This window comes from Esox lucius, chromosome 11 (assembly GCF_011004845.1).
Source record: "Esox lucius isolate fEsoLuc1 chromosome 11, fEsoLuc1.pri, whole genome shotgun sequence".
NCBI classification, from domain to species: domain Eukaryota; kingdom Metazoa; phylum Chordata; class Actinopteri; order Esociformes; family Esocidae; genus Esox; species Esox lucius.
Genome location: NC_047579.1, coordinates 21,292,427 through 21,317,451, shown reverse-complemented (window position 1 = coordinate 21,317,451; position 25,025 = coordinate 21,292,427). Strand labels below are relative to the sequence as shown.

At 49.3% G+C, this 25,025-nt stretch overlaps 1 protein-coding gene across 2 annotated transcripts in view; it reads left to right on the top strand.

The window, feature by feature from the left end:
* Nucleotides 1-25,025, top strand: part of LOC105012866 (ubiquitin carboxyl-terminal hydrolase 22) — a 50,141-nt gene continuing 25,116 nt past the window's right edge. Inside the window, exons 1-3 of one of the 2 annotated variants that reach the window (XM_010873975.4) lie at nt 1-490; nt 1,827-1,859; nt 23,737-23,869. In XM_010873975.4, the coding sequence (XP_010872277.1) occupies nt 371-490; nt 1,827-1,859; nt 23,737-23,869 (286 nt within the window). In that variant the 5' untranslated portion in view covers nt 1-370. The remainder of the gene's footprint in view (nt 491-1,826; nt 1,860-23,736; nt 23,870-25,025) is intronic. The other variant, XM_010873976.3, reaches the window with a different exon arrangement.

Here is a 25,025-nt window from a genome sequence, read left to right as displayed (position 1 = left end):
TGTTTTGCTTTGGGCGGGCTAGGAGAAGTTCGCGGTGTGGTTCGTGGTGTTGAAATCAGCACAACCTACCATTAGAAAAATAATCGTGAGTGGAACTGGTTGAACAAGAGATGAAGGCAACTGTCAGTCTGAGACGGGAACATATTCATGAAGACAGTTAACTGAACAAAGTCAACAAAGGACGTATTTGTCAGCTGTCCGAATCTGACTTTGGATTTAGTCGCTGTTCTCATTTCTAAACGGAAACCACAGCTACTGTACTGTGTACTAGCTTCTGCATAACAAGATCGCGCTCCTAACTTGCTTTGCTAGCTAATTCTCTAGGACACATTTCATCATTTAAAATACAAAACTGAATGTTGTTTCTGTCATGAGTCCGGCCGGGTGCTCACATGTGAACGCTTATAAGGTGGACAATTGGAGGCCAAACCTACGAGTCATATACCAATGCTTTGTTTGGAGCGGGAGTGCTGAAACCAGGAGACGAAAGGTAAAAAGACAGGAATGCCATTGACAGAAACGGAAGCAAAAACGGAATGTACAGTAACTGCACACAGACAGAATGGCTAACGTTATGCATATTACGCCCCACACAGTTTGAAGCACACATGACTGTACACCCATGTCACGTTACACACTTGTGCTGGAGTCTGGTGGTTGTGGTTCAGTGCGTTGTGCATGGTGTATATTCTGCTAACTACGATAGCTAGCTAAGTTAACACACCACACATCCCGCTCGCCTCTGTTTAGAAACACATTAAAGTTAACGTTACCCCACTGACTTACCATGGTGGGGTTTGTTGCTAGCTAACGTTAGCTTGCTAGCAACCGAAGATTAGCTGAGACCATTCAAGCCACATCAATATCTAAACGCAGACGCTAACGTTACTTTATAGCTAACTAAGTAGATGTTGATTCCCAGCAGTGAGTTCATATCTGCTAGGATACGTATGGAAATTATAACGTTATTCGATCATCTCTCTGTCAAATTAGGTAGCTACTACTAGATAGCTGCTGACTGCTGCTGCAGGAAAACACCCACGATACGATAGGAAGAAAACCATGCTCACCTCCAGATCAGAACTGATTTTGTTTAGCTTAGGTTGTAGTAACTTAGCTAGTTAGTGAGGTTAGATGCTGTACCATCTAGTTAGATCGCTAGTCAGCGTCTAACCAAGGATTTATTTTATTCTAGTTAGCCATCTAAATTATCGAGTGAACCCCTTTGTTACAATGATGCAGTGTTACACGATACTATTTGCAGGCCTAAATGTGACTGATGTGGCTTTTCGATTTGAGACACATTATTTATTTATGTGAATGGTTGGCTGTTTTGACCAAATCCAACCATTGTCGCTAGCAACTTCCCACTCCTGCATTGTTCAATGAGACGTACCCCCTCCCCACCCTTCATTCAGGCGCAAGCTCCGCACACTTCACTATTTTGTTCGACCATCTGCACCCCCCCCACCCAACACTCATACCACCCATAAGCAGCCAAGTATTCCTATCCAAATGACGTAGTTACCATTTCAGTTCCGTCACTCTGTCCTAAATCAAACTATTTTGACACATGACTAATAGCAAGGATCTCAAAATCTTCAGCAAATATCAAGCTGGCTAGACTAAGACGTGAACTTTTTTTGCTTTTCTGGCCTTTCTCACAAAGCTTTCATGTTGTAAGTTGGAGTCCTTAGCAAAGATTGAAAACATTTCTACTGAATGTGTAGTTGCATTGATTGTTTTTCTATCTTGTTTTTCACTGGCAATCACAGCACATCTTACATGTGTCATACATTTTTTTTATTTTGTTGTTGATGAACTAGGTGCTACAGAATGATGCGGGATGGACGGCATTGGTGAGTTGACATACACCTTCCTCCTTGTACTGACATTAGAGAGACTGAGGCAGATCATAAGAGTAAACCAAAACGCTTACTTGCTTACTACCCTTTTTACTCTCCCACATGTCCTTCACACTAGTGCCATGGCCATTCAATGTTCTGATCATCACTGGTTGCCCAAAGGTTTTTTTAGCTAGCATTTACGACAGGACTTGCTAGCCTGGACTACTGCATGGAAAACTTTGCTCATAATTCAGCAACACTTGCAGTTCCAACCGCTTTGGGTTACACGCAGTACTGTCCCATGACAAGCAGACACAGGGCTGTCGCTAGAACAAACATCACTTGCCAGATGGTCGATGACCCTTTGTTTGTACACCAGTACATTAGGTCTTGCTCATTGTTAATGCGCTCCATGTATATTCTCTCCCTCTCTGGTACAGTACTACATCATTGTGATTAACATAGCCTCCCCCCAGTCTAGGAGTTCACTCTTTCGAATGTAATTAACAAAACGGCTTCTTTAGAAGCTTTGCCGGGTGCCCACTGCGTGCCACTAAGGTAGCTACACTCCCAGAGGTATCCACTGGGCCAGAGCTAAAGCCCCAGGAGTTGCACGTCAAATGGGATGGCAAGCGTCTAGCACGCCTGGGAGATTTGGACCCCACGCTGCTTCCAAGATGCATTACGTATGAGTCTCTGTGTGGGTTCCAAGCCTAGGGGCTAGAACATGTCGAAGTTCTTTCTCTCGGCAATGTCAATAGATGGTTCCGGGATTTATGGTGCGCCACAGTGCAGCATTTTGTAATGGAAAACGTATAACAACACTTTGTTATTGAATGTGTGAGGTGACCTCCCTGTTTTGCACTGTTTTGTGCCTCTGCTGGACATAGCCCTGATTAGCAGCCTTGGTGTGGACATTTGATGGGGTCTCATTGTCTGTAACAATGACCACTAGCGACATACTTCTGTCCTCTCTGGGTATGTAAGAGGCCATTAGCTTCTGGCACTTGCTCCCAGTCGCTACTGAGTTTGCACTGAGCATCAGTCATGCCACACAGCTCCTCTCAGTCTGTGTGTTATTGTGCATGGCCAGTTACAGGAATTCAGGTTCATTGTCAGAATGGCGTCCACTCTTTGCATGCCTGGGTTCAAATAGTATTTGATATTTTAAAGGCTTGAGTGACCGGTGGATCGGGAACAATGTTTTAACCTTCAACATTTCAAGGGCTGTTCTGTTGGTGAAGCTCGGTGAAGCTCAGTCAAGCAGAGACAATAGATTTTAATTAATTTAGAAGATTCCTTGATCCCTGTATTGTTGCGCCCAGCATTTAATGTGACTCTGTTCCCCATTTCTCAGCACTGCTTTGCCTCAAACAAACACTACTGACGGTTTCTGTTTCATCATCATGATCCATGGATGTAAATAGCCGCCTGTTGTGCCAACAGAACATAGCAACAACGGAGAGAGAACTTTGTCTGTTTCATCAGCCATTTGGAGTTGAAGGCTCTTTAGGTTAAACCTTAATTAGGACAATTGTTTTAAGGACAGCGGTTTTGTAGTAAATCTGTTTTTTTAGTGCTATTAACATAAGGATTCTTTTCTACCTGTATAGTTGGCCAGTTACTTTGTATATTCTTTAGCCTACTTATCATTGTGGAACTCTCAAACCTTCACCAGCTGTTTGTTCTGCAGGCAGGTCAGTCAGGAAAGTTAGCTTACCTCCTGTGTATGGGGAGGATATTTCCTGATGTATACCTATTTCCTGACCAGTTTGTAGTTGAGAGGGACCTGTTTCACTTCCCCCATGTGGGTTTTTGTGTAGGCAATATGATGCTGCCAGTCAGAAATGATGACATGGATTAGTGAAATAACTGAGCAAAGGTTTCTTTCACATCATGTTCCTAGCCTTTAGATGGCGAAGAAATGTACTACCTAATTCTTAAGATGCTATCAGACCAGCAGATGACGAATCCTATAATTCTTAACACCTTTTGAGATTGAACAGCGCTGCAGTGAAGTGTTGCTGGCAAACCTTGATAACCTTTCAGACAATTTAAAACAAGAAGCAAAGCAACAAAAGCACCTGTACTGTTTAAGCCTGTCAAATTCTACTTTGGCCTTGAGTGTCCACATAAGATGTTGGGTATTGTCTCCTTGACAACCAGTGTTGCAGTTTTTAATGGTTATGGTGGCATAATCTGTTTTTGGCTCTTAATATTGCGGAACTGTTCAGTAAGCTATCGGTAAGCTATTTCAAGGTACCTCATTCTATATGCCTGAAATAGGCATTCACTACAATTTTTTTTATTGCTCTCCATTATGTGTCTGTTGGATATGCATTAGGCTATTAGGCAAGAGTATCATGTGTGTGGGCAAATAATGAGAGATTTTAACATCAAGAGAAAATAATTGACTGCTATTGTTATTCCGTGCCCTAGATTCGGCCATAACATAATTATTTGCGAAAACAACCATTCTCACATTTTCTTAATTGTTTTGCCCCGGCAGAGTGCTAACCTCCTGGATTTCGTCCAAGATGTTTATTTCTTTCGAATGGCTATAGCATAGATGGAGACTTAAGTCCCCCGTGTGCTCTAGTCGATTCACGGGCCACATTAAGACAAAATCATTGTTCAAGCAATGTATGCGGAAGTTTCACAAACATATGTCAAAATCCCAAAACATGATGAATCGCTAACAAAAACAAAGGATGATTAGCTAATAAATGAAAGACCGTTTTCAATGTTCGAACATGTTTTTGTGAATGTTACAGCATTTGTCACAAACCTTTTACATTTGTGAGTGGCCTTACATGTTTGTGAGGACTGCTACATATTTGTGAATGGCGTCGCTTATTTGTGAGTTGCATGTTACGTATCATGCATATGGAATCCAGATTAGGACCTCTTTAAATCTGGTTATGCTTAGTCTTCCAGAACCCCTATATGTTTGATACATACTTTAAAAATAGCACAGCACATCATTACTTGTATAGCCTAAATAAAGTGTTGGGTAGTGAATATGATTTATGTTTACACATTTTAGAATTCAGCATACTTTTAGGCTGTTTGTTTTTGCCACTTGCAGCAGTGTGACTGAGCATTGGCAGATGGAAGTTTGTCGCAGACGAGTTTCAAATAGACCAATTTCGAGTGGACGTCATGGTTACGTCACTGATGTTTGGTGGTGGCAGGAACAAGTGTAAGGATATGGGCAAGATCCTTGGACTAAAGGAAAAAACTGACTTGTGCTGTTGGATGTCAGAATAGGAATGCAAATTGAGATCGCCTTCATTTTTATAGAATACTGTAGTCGAAGACGCCCTTTGAAACTAAATGCAGATGTTTGTTTGTAAGCCATTGCTTTAAACAGACAGACTGTACTGATGAAATCATCCGGCATACTCGTCTCTGCAGGGCTCAACGTTTTGAGCACTGTTTATCACACACAGGCAAAATCAATGATGTAGTTATATTAATAACGATAAATTAGTAACAGCAGCAACCACAAAGCTGCCATTCTCAGTAGGCTATTTCATAATGGTCAACACCATTGACCAACTTTAGCAACATAAGCTAGTGTGTAAGCAGAATTAGCATGCAAACCAAATTGCTCATACAGACCGTTGTGCTTACGTCACTCAATATTTATGCAAGCATTTAATGACTGAATGGGATATATGGTAATATTATATCTGACATTTTACAAAATAATCGGAGAAGGCGTCTGGATGATCCATATTCCTTTTTGTTTTAGAGGTTACTGTCACTTTCTGACACCAGTTTGGCCCCACCCACAAAATACATCATCACTGTTTACTAGAGCAAAAAGGGTGTTTTTCCCTCATCCATTTAGCTAATTGAGTATTGCCAGTTTTTCTACACCTTTAAGTGTAACGGGGGAAATGGTAAAATATGTATGAAGCCAGAGAAGCATCATACATAATGGGGTTACACCGCAATTATAAGTCTCTCGTCATTTTTTTTTTTTTAGCAAGTGAGTTTTTAGCTAGCAAGTAGGAAACAGGACTTTAAGATGGGGAGAACATCTGGCCTGCCACTGGTAGTCGCTGAACTCCGTCACTGCCCCTTTTGCTGGAAATTAGCATAAAGTTGAACATTTCTCAACTGCTCCGCCTGCCGTCTCTGTGATTCGCTGTCTCTTGTTGGAAATTAATGAGAGAGTCGCTCTTTGTAGCTCCACTGAGCGGACAGTGTGCACGTACCTTAAGCCTTTACCCATCTTTGGTTTCGAGGTGAATACAAGTCCCAGGGCAAAGACAGTCAAGAAAGTAAATATGTAAAGTTACATCTTAACAAGCACACAGCCTACTTGTCGTGTATCTTGACCACATTATCCTATTATTTCTTTGTGTGGCCTTATCCCAGACGATGGCTTTTTCTCAACAGTCTTTCCCGTTGTTAATCTGCCCCACTCTATATGATTACTCAAAAATTGATGACAAACATTTGAGAAAATGTTTCAGGCCGTATATTTAATCTTAATGATAAAATAATTGAGAAAGGTGTGGTCTGAAGTAACATTATTTTAATGTTACTTCAGAAGCACCAAGGAAGATATTCAGATGAATAAAAGTATTAACACAATTAGCTTCTGTAAAAGGACATTTGGTTGTTACAGTAGTCAGCTTTGCTCAATGTGTAGCTAACTTGTTGCTTTTTTAACTGCCTCTGGCCAACTGTAACAGTACATTATCTTGTAATCTCATCCTCAGGTAGATTATCAAATGTATCTACCTGAGGATGTATATAGTCACCTGCGACGACATATGACATGTTCAAAGTCAATGTTTGTCTTGATCATTTCAAAATTAAAGTCCACACACTGCTGTTGAGCTGTAGTAATCAACATACAGCCTAAAATTATGCTGAATTTTAAAATATGTAAACATAAATCATACTTATTACCCCAAACTTTATTTATAGCCTACAAGTAATGATGTGCTCGGTTATAAAAAGTACTTTTTTAGACTAAGCATAACCCCGACCTTAGGATGTCCTAATCTGTATTCCATATGCAACTGATCTATAAAATATGACTCACAAATATGCAACATTACTCACAAATATGTAGCGGCCCTGTCTGACAAATATGTGGAGCAACTCTCAAATGTAATGAATCATAAATCTGTAAAATGCAGGTGACAAATGCTGTAACATTCACAAAACGGGATTCAACATAAAAAACAGTCTAACATTTATTTTCAAATTGTCCTTTGTTTTTGTTAACGATTCATTTGTTTTTGGATTTTGGTAAGTTTGTGAAACTGCATATTTCTTGACCGCGATTCTTATTAGACAACTGGATGATGTATTTGTGACTCGTTGTATATATTTGTGACTCGCTACTTATACATTTTCAACATTTTGATAGATTTCTATCTCCATAACAATCAAGCTGTTTTCATGACTGAAACAGAGACTTGTGAGAAGAACTTGGCAGTTTGTCAAGGTGGAATGTAGGATGGCTTAGCGAGATGACTAAATTAAAAACTGACTACTTTTCTATTTGAAGAGGCAAACATGGGTAGACTGTTTTACAGTTAAATTCAACCCTACTGGTTTGAATTTTGTAGTTTAGCTTGTTTTTTCTTAGATGAGCTTGGGGGCTGGGGTTTTGTTGGGCACTGTGTATGATCGAACCAGGAGCCTTGCAGCTCTCCAGCTCCCACTGTAAAACAGAACTGATCTGAGCAGCTAGTGCCACTAATATATCTCCTTATCTTAGCTTACCCACGCTAATTAAGAACTAACTGTGAATCGGTCAGAGTCGCTAATAAGGGGGTAGAGGCGAGTCCAAGTCAGTTCACGAGTCCTGAGCCGTAGTACGTGGGAAATGAATCCTCGAGGAAGGGCGTGGGCCTACTTAGTAGCTCAACGGCTGTGTTGCTTTTCTGTATCAAAGCTCTATCCGATAGCATCACGGCAAGGTAATGCTGCTCCTTTTGTGAGCTAAAAGCCCCATTTCCTCCTTTCCATCTCCACTGTTTACTGGAACAGCTTTGCGCTGTGTGGACCCAGCAGCTGTAATGTCATTACGCACGCATGTGGTTTAACATCTGACCGGGCTTTTCCACTTACGGTAGTCCTGGTTTTACCGGGCAAACAGGAGAGTGGTAATGTTCCTCGCCCCCTTCCCCAAGGCTATATATCGTCTGAGTACACTGCACCGTGCCGTAGTCAATATATAATCCATCTAGTTCTACTTTTCTACCCTGGGTATGGGTAAAGGGGCTCTTTAAAAGGCATGTAGTGAAGGTGTTGTTTTTCTGCTGCTTTTAAATAGTATTTAATTTTCCAGCTATTGCATATGGCTACTGTTCTCCCATCTCCACTGTCCGAACTCCACCACAACAAAATGGCAGGTGACGGGCGCTATTTATTGGCCATATCCACCACAGGTGTCGGCGTTTTAGTGTGTGGGCACGTGCGTGCACGACAGGGATTTGGACTGAGACAAGCCGTTTCCCTGTTAAACAGCTGTCCAACACCTGTTCCGCGGCATGTCTTCCTTGCCCGCTGTGCACGACTGGGTGCTTATCAAAACACACAAGCGCATTCTCTCACACACACACACACACACACACACACACACACACACACACACACACACACACACACACACACACACACACACGTGCACGCGTGCACACGTACAAGCCGGGATAACTGATGCAGAATGACTGAAAGATGAAAGGAAGTGTGGCGGGAGGGAGGGGTAGAGGCTGTGGAGGCAGGATTAACCACCCTCCTGTCTACTGTGGGGCGCGTCTTTGGCAGTCTGAGACGGCTGTTAATGTGAACGAGTGAGCGAGAGGGCCCCGATCCGTGGATTCACTTTCCCACCTCTGCCCCCTTGACACACGCGCCACGCAAACACACCACCTATGTTGCGCCCCGTAGATCCCAGAAAGCCCCGCCCGTTTCGGTGGCGACCTTAGCCCCGGGCCGCTTGGGAGGAGCGACTCCCGGTGTTTGTGGAAGCGCGCGTCTCTGGGTTTTTGCTTGTGTCTCTGCGTGTCAATGTTAGCACAGGCAGATGTGACGAGAGCCACCGGCGAGCGCACGGGTTCAGTGGTGACCACAGTCTGTTCTTCGTCACCAGAGAGGTGATTCAGGCTCGGGGGCGTTGGCATGCGCCCGTGTGTCGTGTGTCGACTGCTCTCTGAGACGCCACGGGCGGCCGGATGGGGACGTTGTCGTCCAGAGCACTGTGGGGTTTCTGGAGTCTGGGGGCGGCTATTCAGTTGACCCCAACCCGGCTCCACGCTCCATTTCTCTAGCTCTGTGCTCTCACTGTCCTTCCTCTGCTTCTCTTTTCTCACCCCACTGCCCCCCTCGTCCCGGTCGTCCTCCCGGTGCCTACAGCAGAGAGCCGCCCGCGGTCTGCGCGCACCGGGAGCAATCTGTACAACGTCAGTCACCTGCTCGCGAGACGCGGCCCCGAAATGGCACCCTATTCGCAGTGCGCTCCACTCACCAGGCTCGTAACGTGTGCACCGTAGGTAGTGTGTGCTTCGGGACACACCACCCCCCCCCCCCTCTCCAACGAAATGCCACCAGAATAGCCATGGCTTACAGCGTATTAATGGAGTCGCTATGACAACACGTTTCTCCCAACTGCCGGTTACGTAACGGTCTGAGTTTACATTGTTTTCTGAATGCAGGGCAGGCCGCTCTCTTCTCCAGGCATAATGGGCGCGTTTCAGAGTGATTGGATTTAAATGGCGGGTTCAAACGGCGTCGTACTCAGCCCGTGAGCGTGAATGGCCACTTTGCGTGCGTGTGTCTGTGCGCGCACCAATCTTTGGCATCCTCTTAGTATACAGCGTACCAAGCCCAGTCTTTAGACCACAGCGTCATCTGATATGGTGGCACAGGAAGGACGTGGTCTTGTAGATTCCCTAGGAACACAACAATTAAAGCCAATTGAGCGACGAATAAAATATTAGGCTGTTAGGGGAAAGAAGCATGTGGGGGGGGGGCAAATAAATGCATCACTTCCCTCAATGGCTTTGCTAACGACTGCTTAATGAGTCTACATTATTTCTTCCTCTGTTTCAGTCTCATTCTGTCCCTGTGCCTCTATATTGCCTAACTCGTTCCTCCATTTCACTACCTGTCTCTTTCTTTATCTCTTCTCCCCATCCCCCTTTTAGGCGAGGTGTTAGATTTAAATGGCTGTCCGTTAGCAGACCGGTTTGGGTCGGCCAAAGAGTTTGTGCCGGCAGGCAGAATTCTACTGTGGTTGGATGGTTTTGTTCTGTAATAACCGTGCACTATTCCCTTGTTACTCAATTGTTCAAGCTCAAAGCACGTCTGCTTTTAGAGCCGGCTGACGAGGGAACTATGCTGCTCTCCAGTTTCTTTCTACTTCCCCCTGTCGTCTTCAGTTCCATGCTCTTGTTTCTAATTCTCACTGCGTGTCAGCCCTTTTTAACCCCAAAATGTGAATGCGCTTGTTGAATTGATGGGCATCAAGAAATTATGGCTACTAGCGCCCCAAAACATTTTTTATATTGACTTTAGAGTGGATTAAATACTTTAGCTTGAAAGAGGTGGTTAGCTCCATTCTAATGACGAATTTGCTAATTGGAAAGCATCTCGAGGGGTTTTAAGGGTTGCAGGCATGCTCAGTTGTCGGGCCTGGAGTGTTGTTGCATGGCTCGGAATTTGAGATGGAAGTTACGGAACTCCTTCTCGTGCTTCTTATTTGGAAAAGTTTGCTATGAAACTCCCATTTAATGTGAAGACTGATAGCGTTGCGTGTGTTGGCCATCGTATATCATTTACGTGGCATTGTAGGCTTCTATAGCCTTCGATTTCATGAAGATATATGTTCTTTGGCGAATTAGTTTGGGTAGCCACGCTGGAGCTGGCAAAAGGTTAGGTTGTAAATAGGATGTAGTTGGCTGCCCTTTTGTTTTAATGCAATTACTAATGGACGTGTGTCGGTAATGAAATTGGACGTTATCGAGTGTGATTACGAGACGCCACTTTACAGCTGTTGCAGATCAGCTCTTATTAGAATGCATTGACGGCATCAGTCAGTTATTAGACCGATGGTTTAAAACAAATAGCCCACTGACGGTTGGTGAGGCATATTTAGTTAATGTCCAATTTAAAAATGATATGCAGTGATGGAAATTGGGAGAGCATCCTCAGGGCTACACGCGCACTCACACGCATGTACGTTCTTTCCTTGAAATTGCTTTGCTACGATCCTGATTGACTTATTAATTACAGGTATTCTGTTCTATTTGAGTCATTAGGCTTAAGTCGTGCCTTTAGGCTTTCTGAAATGGGATCTATCGGGTGTACCTGCATCGAACCCGGCAAACCAAGGAAAGCATTTAATTACAATCCTAATCCCAGATCTTATTCAGTAGCCTAGGCCTAGTTGAATTACGTGTCAGTCATGCATTATTCAGCAATGGTTTGTACTCTTAACATCTGGCACAGAATCTCTTTTTTTTTTAAGTTTGTCCAAGTCTTTCTGGTGAAGAATTGTTTAGAGTCGCTGTTCAACTTTCACCCTCTTCTGTGGGATTTATCTATCATTGTGCAGATTGGCAAAACTTATCTATTTTCCATCAATGGCAATTGAAGGGAAATAACTATTTATTCAAAGAGTTACGGACTGGCACAGCTGAAATGCCATCCATCCATCTTCTTCCGCTTATCCCGGGCCGGGTCGCGGGGGCAGCAGTCTAAGCAGGGATGCCCAGACTTCCCTCTCCCCAGACACTTCCTCTAGCTCTTCCGGGGGGACACCGAGGCGTTCCCAGGCCAGCCGGGAGACATAGTCCCTCCAGCGTGTCCTAGGTCTTCCCCGGGGTCTCCTCCCGGTGGGACGGGACCGGAACACCTTCCCAGGAAGGCGTTCCGGAGGCATCCGAAAAAGATGCCCAAGCCACCTCAGCTGACCCCTCTCGATGTGGAGGAGCAGTGGCTCTACTCTGAGCTCCTCCCGGGTGACCGAGCTTCTCACCCTATCTCTAAGGGATCGCCCAGCCACCCTGCGGAGAAAACTCATTTCGGCCGCCTGTATCCGGGATCTTGTCCTTTCGGTCATGACCCAAAGCTCATGACCATAGGTGAGAGTAGGAACGTAGATTGACTGGTAAATCGAGAGCTCCGCCTTGCGGCTCAGCTCTTTCTTCACCACGACAGACCGATACATCGACTGCATTACTGCAGAAGCTGCACCGATCCGTCTGTCAATCTCCCGTTCCATCCTTCCCTCACTCGTGAGCAAGACCCCTAGATACTTAAACTCCTCCACTTGAGGCAGGCACTCTCCACCAACCTGAAGTGGGCAAGCCACCCTTTTCCGACTGAGGACCATGGCCTCGGATTTGGAGGTACTGATTTTCATCCCCACCGCTTCACACTCGGCTGCAAACCGTCCCAGTGCATGCTGAAGGTCCTGGTTAGAAGGGGCCAACACGACAACATCATCTGCAAAGAGCAGAGACGAAATCGTGTGGTCCCCAAACCTGACACCCTCCGGCCCCTGGCTGCGCCTAGAAATTCTGTCCATAAAAATTACAAACAGAACCGGTGACAAAGGGCAGCCCTGCCGGAGTCCAACATGCACTGGGAACAAGTCTGACTTACTGCCGGCAATGCGGACCAAGCTCCTGCTTCGGTTGTATAGGGACCTGACAGCCCTTAGCAAAGGACCCAGGACCCCATATTCCCCAAGCACCCTCCACAAGATGCTGCGAGGGACACAGTCGAATGCCTTCTCCAAATCCACAAAACACATGTGGATTGGTTGGGCAAACTCCCATGAACCCTCCAACACCCCGTAGAGGGTATAGAGCTGGTCCAGTGTTCCACGGCCCGGACGAAAACCACACTGTTCCTCCTGAATCCGAGGTTCTACTATCGGCCGTATTCTCCTCTCCAGAACCCTGGCATAGACTTTCCTGGGCAGGCTGAGAAGTGTGATCCCCCTATAGTTGGAACACACCCTCAGGTCCCCCTTCTTAAAAAGAGGGACCACCACCCCGGTCTGCCATCCCAGAGGCACTGTCCCCGACCGCCACGCGATGTTGCACAGGCGTGTCAACCAAGACAGCCCCACAACATCCAGAGACTTGAGGTACTCAGGGCGGATCTCATCCACCCCCGGTGCCTTGCCACCGAGGAGTTTCTTGACCACCTCTGTGACTTCAGCCCGGGTGATGGATGAGTCCACCTCTGAGCCCTCATCCTCTGCTTCCTCAATGGAAGACATGTCAGCGGGATTGAGGAGATCCTCGAAGTACTCCTTCCACCGCCCGACGACATCCTCAGTTGAGGTCAACAGCTGCCCACCTCTACTGTAAACAGCGTTGGTAGGGCACTGTTTCCCTCTCCTGAGGCGCCGGATGGTTTGCCAGAATCTCTTCGAGGCCAGCCGATAGTCCTTCTCCATGGCCTCACCGAACTCCTCCCAGGCCCGAGTTTTTGCCTCCACAACCACCCGGGCTGCAGCCCGCTTGGCCTGTCGGTACCCGTCAGCTGCCTCAGGAGTCCCACAAGCCAACCAGGCCTGATAGGACTCCTTCTTCAGCTTGACGGCATCCCTTACTTCCGGTGTCCACCACCGGGTTCGGGGATTGCCGCCTCGACAGGCACCGGAGACCTTACGGCCACAGCTCCGAGCGGCCGCTTCGACAATGGCGGTGGAGAACATGGTCCACTCGGACTCAATATCTCCAACCTCCCTCGGGATCCAGTCGAAGCTCTGCCGGAGGTGGGAGTTAAAGATCTCTCTGACAGGAGACTCGGCCAGACGTTCCCAGCAGACCCTTACAGTACGCTTGGGCCTGCCGAGTCTGTCCAGCTTCCTCCCCCGCCATCGGATCCAACTCACCACCAGGTGGTTATCAGTTGACAGCTCCGCCCCTCTCTTCACCCGAGTGTCCAAGACATACGGCCGCAGGTCAGATGAGACGACAACAAAGTCGATCATCGACCTGCGGCCTAGGGTGTCCTGGTGCCACATGCACTGATGGACACCCTTATGCTTGAACATGGTGTTCGTTATGGACAAACTGTGACTAGCACAGAAGTCCAATAACTGAACACCACTCGGGTTCAGATCAGGGGGGCCGTTCATCCCAATCACGCCCCTCCAGGTGTCACTGTCGTTGCCCACGTGGGCGTTGAAGTCCCCCAGTAGAACAATAGAGTCCCCAGTCGGAGCACTTTCCAGCACCCCTCCCAGAGACTCCAAGAAGGTCGGGTACTCTGCACTGCCGTTCGGCCCGTAGGCACAAACAACAGTGAGAGACCTATCCCCGACCCGTAGGCGCAGGAAAACGACCCTCTCGTTCACCGGGGTAAACTCCAACACATGGCGGCAGAGCTGGGGAGCTATGAGCAAACCCACACCATCCCGCCGCCTCTCACCATGGGCAACTCCAGAGTGGTGAAGAGTCCATCCTCTCTCAAGGAGTGTGGTTCCAGAGCCCAAGCCGTGCGTAGAGGTGATCCCGACTATCTCTAATCGGAACCTCTCAGGCTCCTTCCCCGCCAGCGAGGTGACATTCCACGTCCCTAAAGCCAGTTTCCGTGTCCAGAGATCGGGTTGTCTAGGCCCCTGCCTTCGACTGCCGCCCGATCCTCTTTGCACCGGCCCCTTATGGTCCCTCCTGTGGGTGGTGAGCCCACGGGAGGGCGGCCCCACGTCACCCGTTCGGGCTGAGCCCGGCCGGGCCCCATGGGGGAAGGCCCGGCCACCAGGCGCTCGCATTCGAGCCCCAACCCCGGGCCTGGCTCCGGGGTGGGGCCCCGGCTGCGCCATACCGGGCGACGTCACGGTACTCAAAATTGTATTCTTCATTAAGGGGTTTTGAACCCCTGAAATGAGACTCATTAATAGCCTGAGTTTTCGTCTGATAACTAAAACTAATGACAGACGAAATGACTGACGTGACGTGTGTGTAATTAATGTAAAAACATTTTTACCCCTACGAAATCACCTTAAATATAACACGAGTGCATTGGAACGTTGACATTGAGGTTTTCTCTGTTATTTGAAGACTGTCTTCCAGCAGACAGAGACAGCCAGCTCTCATTCTGGAAGTCCATCACTTAAACATTTCCAGTTGAGGTGCGTACCTGGAGGAGGGAGAGCCTGTCCCTTGTTGCCCCGGAGGTTGTCTCGCTGGCCGAGTGCTGTTCCTCACCCCACCCATCTATATTTGATACTTTATGATTTGGCGAGGTGGAGATGGGACTCAATATTCATGAAGGTCATGGTTATTTATGCTTGTTTTGCTTCCCCATCTCTCTAGATCCAGACGGATAGTCTCTAAAAACGAGGCCCACTCTGGTGTCATTTGCCAGGGCAGGACTCTACTCTCTGCAGCCATTTTGCTCACGCGTGAGGTGGGGGGGGGGTGGGGGTTGTGTTCGTCCAATGCCAACGGTCGGAAAAACAAACCTTTTAACGTGGTGTCCCTCAACTCACTAGGTCCTGTTATCAAGGTCATTTTCATTGTTGTGTTCCCATTGTCTCATACTGGACCACGTCCAGTTAGTCCTCTGTTCTGGTTGGATCCATTGCTAAAGAACGCGTCATTCCGGCTGATGGGCCAAGAGACACATCCACTTCAGGAATCTTCCTGAAACATTAACCCACAGCCCTGAGATGAGTGCCAGTCACCGAGAGGAAACGGGTTGGGTGACACTGTGCTCAAAATCGTGCGGTATTAAAAAAAGAGGACGGGTCGTGACCGTCGAGTGCAAGGTGACTGAGCCTGACTGTTTTTTGATTCGATAAGCGTGATCTCCAGAACGGCTTCCCCCTCGCCCACACAACCCTTCCTCGTCTCACTCTTTGAAGGAGGAAGAGGGGAAGAGAGGAGGGAAAGCTACTCTCGACTGCGGAGGAGAGGGAGTGAATGCATTTCTGTCAAGGATGACACATTAATTTCCTCTCGTCTGCCGTGTTTATTTCTCTCATTCGTTCCATCTCTCCCCGCGACATCAGTGTCTGTTTTTCTGCCCCCCCCCCCCCCCTCGTCTCTCTCGCCTTTTCTCTCCGTCTCCCTCTTTGCCCCTTCCCTTGATGTGTTTAGCTGTTCCTCTTGAACACAATCTCTCTTTGTCTTAATTCCTCTATGGCTCTGTCTCTCTATCTCCCTAATACCCTTTTGCTCTTTCTGCCTCTGTTTCTCTATATATACCCCCTGTATATATAAATACCCCCCCTCACCTCCCCTGCCACTCTCACTGTCCTGCCTTCTTCAGAATCTGTCCTTTCCACTTCTTTGCCCTCGTGTCGTCCCTTCCTTTCTGCCTCTTTAACTCATTCTCACCCCCCCCCCCCTTCACCATCACGCCCCTCCCCTGTCATATCCTCCCCTCCTGCTCCACCCCCAGCTGAGTCCGGGCAGATTGGCCGCGTGAGTGGTTGCAATCTGACAAGACGCTAGCCAAGCCCAGCCCCCCCCCTGTCGCCCCGTCCTTCCACTGTCCCCTCTCATGCCCAGGCGCGGGGCTGTCGGGTGGGATTTAGCCGTCTTTCTGCGCTGTTTCGGCTGCCCTGCCAACCCCGACTCCTTCCCGAGACCCCACGCAGATCGCGGACCCCCTCCCCTGTGGCCCAGCTCTGTTAACCAGCCCGCCCCTCCGTCCGACTTCAGTGTGGTGGGATCGGTGGGCTTATCGGGACGGTAGCGGAGAGCCTTGTACCTCATGAAAGGCTCATGGACAAGGTTCACTGGCGCCTTTTGTCTCCTGTGAAACAGCTGCCGGAAGCCCGTCGGAACCACTGCCCTTACTGCCGTCATATCTGCCCGTGACCCCGCAAAGCAAGCATCCCACCAAACAAGTCAGTTGGCTGGCTCTGAGCACCCCAGCGGCCTACGCCATCTGGCTAATGACTTGTCTGTCACTGGCTGGGGGGGGCGGGGACAGGCACAGAAACCAGGCTTCCTATACCATCCATCACTTCTATCGAGCACACGATTAGGCTACTCCCTATTGTTCTATTGCACATGTGCACAAACGCAGTTCCATGTGGTTTCAGTAATTTATTGCTTTAAAAGCCGTTTGGTGTCCTGGTGTCATTCCTCTAATCATCTAGTTTATGGATGCTAGATTTTTTTTTATAGGTTTTAGAGACAATTGGTTGGTGCTTTTCCTTCTGGTCTTCCAGCCTTCTGATTGGTGCCCTGGGGATTCTCCAGAGGAGGCTCTGTGCTCTGATTGGCTGGTTTAGGGAGGGGCATCTGTTGGCTCAGAGGCTTGACAGATGACCATGCTTTTGTTCGTTTACACTGGGCTGTTCACCATCTGTAGCTCACAAACACTGTCTTGTGGGTAAGCCCATAACACCAGAGCCCAGACTCTACTCCTGTCCGTGTCTCTGTCTGTCCGTGTCTCTGTCTGTCCGTGTCTCTGTCTGTCCGTGTCTCTGTCTGTCCGTGTCTCTGTCTGTCCGTGTCTCTGTCTGTCCGTGTCTCTGTCTGTCCGTGTCTGTGGTTTGGTCTTTGGATCGATCTGTCCGTGTCTGTGGTTTGGTCTGTGGATCGGTCTGTCCGTGTCTGTGGTTTGGTCTGTGGATCGGTCTGTCCGTGTCTGTGGTTTGGTCTGTGGATCGGTCTGTCCGTGTCTGTGGTTTGGTCTGTGGATCGGTCTGTCCGTGTCTGTGGTTTGGTCTGTGGATCGGTCTGTCCGTGTCTGTGGTTTGGTCTGTGGATCGGTCTGTCCGTGTCTGTGGTTTGGTCTGTGGATCGGTCTGTGTGTACTAATGATCGGTTCTGCTGGCTGCCTCTGCATTGTTGATCTGGTCCACAGATCAACACAACACAGTAACTCTCCTTAAGGAGAGAAATCCACAGCTCTCTAAGGTGCAGTTACACAACAGTGTGTGATGCGCACATCTCTTTCACACACTCGCACACACGTCACGTATCCAAACGCCACCACAGCGTCACCAAGCACCGTTTGATCATAGTCACAGCATCGGAACTGTTCCTCTCCGTTAGCGGCTCTGCATTCCGCTGCTGCTCTATTCTGGTTGATGTTTCTCTTCAGCTCATCGTCCTGAGTGTGGAACCAGGGTTTAGTCAGAACAGCTCTGGAGCATCAGCCCCCAAACCCACCAGCCGTGCCGAGCATCAGCCCCCAAACCCACCAGCCGTGCCTAGCCTCAGCCCCCAAACCCACCAGCCGTGCCTAGCCTCAGCCCCCAAACCCACCAGCCGTGCCTAGCCTCAGCCCCCAAACCCACCAGCCGTGCCTAGCCTCAGCCCCCAAACCCACCAGCCGTGCCTAGCCTCAGCCCCCAAACCCACCAGCCGTGCCTAGCCTCAGCCCCCAAACCCACCAGCCGTGCCTAGCCTCAGCCCCCTCCTCCCCTAGCCGTCCCTAGCCTCAGCCCCCTCCTCCCCTAGCCGTGCCTAGCCTCAGCCCCCTCCTCCCCTAGCCGTGCCTAGCCTCAGCCCCCTCCTCCCCTAGCCGTGCCTAGCCTCATCCCCCTCCCGTCCTCCCCACCTCCTCCCCTATCCGTGCCTCGGCTCAGCCCCCTCCCGTCCTCCCCACCTCCTCCCCTAGCCGTGCCTAGCCTCAGCCCCCTCCCCACCTCCTCCCCTATCCGTGCCTAGGCTCAGCCCCCTCCCGTCCTCCCCACCTCCTCCCCTATCCGTGCCTCGGCTCAGCCCCCTCCCGTCCTCCCCACCTCCTCCCCTAGCCGTGCCTAGCCTCGCTAAATATAAACAGTGGAGAGTAGAACAAGCCTGTGAGTGTGTGGGAATGTTTTATGAGAGGGTGTGTGTGTGTGTGTCAGTGAGGCAAGAGTCCGTTTGTTGTGTCCGTGTGTATCCTGCAGAAAGTGTGTGTGTGTGTGCTCGCCCGTCCGTCCGTCCCATAGTCGTGTAACAGAGCGATCTACTTCTCTCTTCTCCGGCTGTGCATCTGGATTTAGAACCCGGCCTGTCCACATTACCAGGACACAGTCCTCATCTTTATCCTTTCCCATCTTTCTTTCTCCCCATCTTTATCTCGCCTCGCTTCTTTGCGTTGTGCTTCTATTTTCTCTCTCCTTACATGTTTTGCCTCTTCTCTCCACCCCCCCCCCCCCCAGCGCTGTCATCCCACCCGGTCCCAGAAGTATCCTCTGAACGTATGGATGCTGGCCCATAATCCCAGTGACGTACTGTGTGGAGAATTAAGGAGATGTGGATGTTTGAGTTTAACATGGCTGCCTGCGTGTGCATTACAGTCAGTGAGTTTGGCCGACAAGCCTTGTAATACTTTCACATCCTCATTTTGGACCGCAACGGGCTCTGTAATCCGACTGATCTCCGGTTCAATCCCTTCTATGTTTCACTGAGCTGCAGTCACCCCGTCCTGACCTTAAATATTAGGATCTAAAAGAACTGATCCTAGATCAGCAGTCTTACATGTTTTTTTGGATATGGGCACTGACCTCCGTAGACTGCGATGAATCAGGGGAGCCTGTCAGTTCAGTTTCAAATTGCAGGGCTTTATTGGCATTGGAAACAATTGTTTACATTGCCAAAGCAAGTGGAAAATATACAGCATGTTATAAACCTCAGTAGTGTGCCTCTAATTTAGTCATACATTTGGCTCGAGGTTAGGAAGTGCAGCTCAGTTTCCACCTAATTTCGTTGGCACAGCTTGTCTTCTCTTCAGAGGTGGGTTTGTCTGCACCCTTCCAATCCCATGACCTGAAACAGATGCTATCTCTGCTAGCACCTCTAAAACACTTGTTCCAGTCATATGAGCCAGCGGCCTGATCAATAGGCGATCTAATAGGACATTAAAAGCCCTGGAAAGGGGGAGGCGAGCAAGGGTTACTGCTGACACTGAGGAATAGTATAGGCCCTTGCTGGGAGGCTGCCTGGGAACCAGAGTGGATGGGGGGGAGTTGGGTGGGGCAATGGATTTTTATTCCCAGCGAAGAGGGCCTTGAGGGTGGGGGAGGATGCAGCTTTGGCAGGGGTAGCAGTGTGTTTTTGACTGGAGCCCTGGTGCAATGCAGAAGACTAGGTGGTGTGCTGGAAGGAATCAACAGCAGCATCGCTCCCTTGAAGAGGAGTTGTGAGGGAAGAGACTGGGGTAAATCTGTAATGATAATTGTGTCTTTAGAGCAATAGCCAGCCTTGCCCAGCCCTGTGAACTGTTGATAACACTTCATGCGTCTGTCCTCGCTTGTTCTCTTGCATCTGCCTTTCTCTTTGTCTGTCTCCTGTCTTTCTGTCTGTTTCTCTGGCTTTCTGTCTGTTTTTCTTTCTCTCTCGCCTTTGTGTCGCCAGGCATGACTGTCCGTCAGGCGACAGGCCCATGCCCCTGCCGTCAGATCCCATTCCCGATGTGATGAGCCCCGCCCCGGTGAATGAAAACACAGCTTAGTGTCTGTGGCTATGAATGTCCTGCTTACTGCATAGTCATCACAATCCTAACCAGGCCTCTAAGTGTGTGTGTGAGTGAGAGAGAGAACCCGAAGTCCCCAAAAACAATGGGCACGGTGTTAGAACTGGAGTTATTTTTAGGTTCAGGCATTGCGGGTAGACTTGGGCGTGATTAGGGTTAGGATATCGGGATTGAGAACTGGGTTAGGATAAGGGCTAGAGGATACGGAACATTTTCTGGGTTATAGGTCCCCACAAGGATAGAAGAAAACAACCGTGTGTGTGTGGAGTCTTCTGAGACTCTGTGTAACTATCTACCGGACCTGACTTTCACTTTTGTAGCCACTCGTCCTTCAGAGAAGTAGGACAGATTCTTTGCTTGTCTGAAAGGTCAAGCCACAGAAAAGGTTGATGACCCCAAAGATGTTGCGCAAAACGGTGTTGTATGATGCAGTGAAGGGACATTTTTACACAGCACTGTGGATTCTCATTAGTGTTCCGGCCATACAGACTATCAGATGTAAGCTACCCCCTGCCAGTAGCTGGCCGGTACGCACCCTGTCAACTGACGATCAATAGAGCCATTTTGCTCCCAGTGGGAAGAATTAAGCTTATGTTCAAGTAATGCATTTCACCCCTAAAGGTTTTAGCATTGTAGGTGAAGTACAGCTTAGTATGTCTTTATTTCTGCCTGTGTGTGTCTGCCTCTGCCGGTGTGTGTCTGCCTCTGCCGGTGTGTGTCTGCCTCTGCCGGTGTGTGTCTGCCTCTGCCGGTGTGTGTCTGCCTCTGCCGGTGTGTGTCTGCCTCTGCCGGTGTGCGTCTGCCTCTGCCGGTGTGCGTCTGCCTCTGCCGGTGTGCGTCTGCCTCTGCCGGTGTGCGTCTGCCTCTGTGTGCGTCTGCCTCTGTGTGCGCGTCTGCCTCTGTGTGCGCGTCTGCCTGTGTGCGCGTCTGCCTCTGTGCGCGTCTGCCTCTGTGCGCGTCTGCCTCTGTGCGCGTCTGCCTCTGTGCGCGTCTGCCTCTGTGTCTGCCTATGTGTCTGCCTCTGTGTGCGCGTCTGCCTCTGTGTCTGCCTCTGTGTGCGCGTCTGCCTCTGTGTCTGCCTCTGTGTGCGCGTCTGCCTCTGTGTCTGCCTCTGTGTGCGCGTCTGCCTCTGTGTCTGCCTCTGTGTGCGCGTCTGCCTCTGTGTCTGCCTCTGTGTGCGCGTCTGCCTCTGTGTCTGCCTCTGTGTGCGCGTCTGCCTCTGTGTCTGCCTCTGTGTCTGCCTCTGTGTGCGCGTCTGCCTCTGTGTGCGCGTCTGCCTCTGTGTGCGCGTCTGCCTCTGTGTGCGCGTCTGCCTCTGTGTGCGCGTCTGCCTCTGTGTGCGCGTCTGCCTCTGTGTGCGCGTCTGCCTCTGTGTCTGCCTCTGTGTCTGCCTTTGTGTCTGCCTGTCTGCCTTTGTGTCTGCCTGTCTGCCTCTGTGTCTGCCTGTCTGCCTGCGTGTGTCTGCCTGTCTCTAGATTTCCTATCCATCCAGTGATTTCCTGATGAGTTGATTTCTTGTGGGGCAGCAAAGCTTGTGGAAGCCACACCCAGTGGCCGTGGTCCCCACCAGATGACTGGTGTATGATATGGGCAGAGACGGTGTCCGGGGAGTGTTTCCTTGTGTCCTGTCCTAACCGGTGGCACTGCGTTTCATAGGGATATCATGAGGAGGAAGTGAATCTGACACCGGCTTGGGGATTCCTTCCAGCCACGTTTCTCAGCGCTGTAATAATGGTTTCAGATGGTTCTGTGGTGGCTGTTTGGACGTGCTCTTCCTACCTGTCGTGGAGGCGTTCATTGCTGTTAGGCTAGAAACTTAAATCCCCGTGTCAATGTCTGTCTCTCTTTGTCTGTCTCAATTTCTGTGTGTGTGGATGGGGTGGGGGGGGGGTGACTCAGTCCTAAAGTAACCATTAACACCTGAACCCTCTGCCCTATTCTCACTTCTCTTCTTACTCTGGTATCTAGAAAGCAAAACGAGTGTCCCAGTCATTTCTCCGTTCCACGTCCCCTCCGTTTCTCCCCCTCATCTCTGTCACCTGTTTGACTCCGGGCTTCATGGCCGACAGTGCAGTGGTAACTGTCAGTGCCGTCAGCTTCAGGGTCTGTCTCTGTCTTCAGTCATTGGAGCAGCGTCCGGGCTACAGTGGGACCGCCAGGCAGCCTGCTGGCTGTCATTACAAGGCTCGTCTCCACGTCTGGATGCTTTTCTGAATTCATCAGCTGACTGTCGGGAGCTCTGCCATTTGGTTTCCCTCTCTCCACCTGGAAAGTGGGTGTCCGGCGACTTCGTGCCGGAGAATCTTGCCGGGGTCTAGACGGACTGACGTAACCGGCGTATTGCATTGCTCTTGGAGGACGTTTTCGCTTGACCCTTTTTCAGACGTCTCCCCTTTGCTTGCCTGGTGTCTCTGTCTTTTCTCCGTCTTTCGCCCTGTCCTCGTGACTGCCAGGCAAACCTCCATCCTGACCTCTCTGTCCTCATGTCTCCTCCCTGTCTCCGTGGCCTCAGGCCCTGTGGAGGTCAACCTGGCCGCTCTGCTAGAGACGAGAGGTGTTGTAATGGCTCTGTAAATCCCTCCGTCACCTCGGAGGTTCTGCGACACACACACACACACACACACACACACCAGACACCGTCAGTGTCAAAGAAGCTCTCTCCCACCATGCATGAAATCCAATCACAAGCATGTGGTGCGTGGCCGGTCAAAGCCCAATGTGCAGCTTTTTCCCAACGCATGGGCTTTTTCAAATGGCCCAGCCCTCACTAACCCTGTCCGCATCCATCTCAATACTCTTCGGAGACATGTTTCCGATGGCACCCTTTTCCCTATATAGTGCACTACTTTGTAATGGGCCCTGCTGGGGAGTAGTGCACTACTTTGTAATGGGCCCTGCTGGGGAGTAGTGCACTACTTTGTAATGGGCCCTGCTGGGGAGTAGTGCACAACTTTGTAATGGGCCCTGCTGGGGAGTAGTGCACTACTTTGTAATGGGCCCTGCTGGGGAGTAGTGCACTACTTTGTAATGGGCCCTGCTGGGGAGTAGTGCACTACTTTGTAATGGGCCCTGCTGGGGAGTAGTGCACTACTTTGTAATGGGCCCTGCTGGGGAGTTGTGCACTACTTTGTAATGGGCCCTGCTGGGGAGTAGTGCACTACTTTGTAATGGGCCCTGCTGGGGAGTAGTGCACTACTTTGTAATGGGCCCTGCTGGGGAGTAGTGCACTGTGTGTTTAACATGCGGTTAACCATGTGCGCGTTCCAAGTATTCCTGTGTGTGTGCTTGTTTGTGTTTGTGTGTGTACCTGTGTTCATCTCAACAAGCAGGGCGATCCCTTCACACCTGCCCCGCTCCTCCCCATTGGTTTCGATCTGCCTCTCTCAATGCCCAGCAGACATTGGGTTATAGTACCCATTTCATACCCACTCTGTCTCTCCCCCTCTCTCTCTCTCGCCCCCTGCAGGCCAAGTCGTGTATCTGTCACATGTGTGGCGCCCATCTGAACCGGCTCCATTCCTGCCTGTACTGCGTGTTCTTCGGCTGCTTCACCAAGAAACACATCCACGAGCACGCCAAAAACAAGCGGCACAACCTGGGTAAGACGAGCGGCCCCCGCTGACTGCGCTGCCCCGCGCGGGACCCGTTCAGCTCGGCCGAATCTCACATACGCAGAAGTACTCTCACGAGAGTTTCTCACTTCCTGTGTTTACGTTTGCGATTTCCCCACCCTCTCGAAAGGAGAAACTTGAAGCCACATTCCTCCCTTTTGCTAATTTCGCCAGCTGCAACTGCACACAGGCCCCAGTTTAAGCCTGGCCTTTGAATGATTTTTATTAGTCTAACCAATGACAAACACCAAACCAGGAAGTAGCTGCTCGCAGATACATTTAGAATTTTGTAACACAGGCCTTTACGGATTCTCATGGTCTAATCTGTCCTCCAGAGATATGTCTGAATGTAATATAATTCACTCTGAATCTTACTGCCTGAGGCCTCTAATCGTCATATTGAACATTCCACTGGAAGTGCTAGGCCTCAACTAGTCAAATGTTATCCTCTAATCTTGTCTTTTCAACCAGTGTGACCACAGAGCTCAATCGGGGGTGGTAGTCAGACCTTGTCAGTCAAGAGATTAAACCATGGGGTAATCATCATAGTGAACAGTATGTGGTCATCACAGTGAACGGTATGTGGTCATCACAGTGAACGGTATGTGGTCATCACAGTGAACGGTATGTGGTCATCACAGTGAACGGTATGTGGTCATCACAGTGAACGGTATGTGGTCATCATCACAGTGAACGGTATGTGGTCATCACAGTGAACGGTATGTGGTCATCACAGTGAACGGTATGTGGTCATCACAGTGAACGGTATGTGGTCATCACAGTGAACGGTGTGTGGTCATCATCACAGTGAACGGTATGTGGTCATCATCACAGTGAACGGTATGTGGTCATCATCACAGTGAACGGTATGTGGTCATCACAGTGAACGGTATGTGGTCATCACAGTGAACGGTATGTGGTCATCATCACAGTGAACGGTATGTGGTCATCACAGTGAACGGTATGTGGTCATCATCACAGTGAACGGTATGTGGTCATCATCATAGGTAATTGTAAATCAGTGCCCCAAATGGCTCCCTGTTTAGTGCACTCCTTTTCACGAGTGCCCGTATGCTAGTAGTGCGTGTTGATAGGGTAAAGCTGGTATAGACATATCCCCGTTCACCGATCCATTGGAAATTCT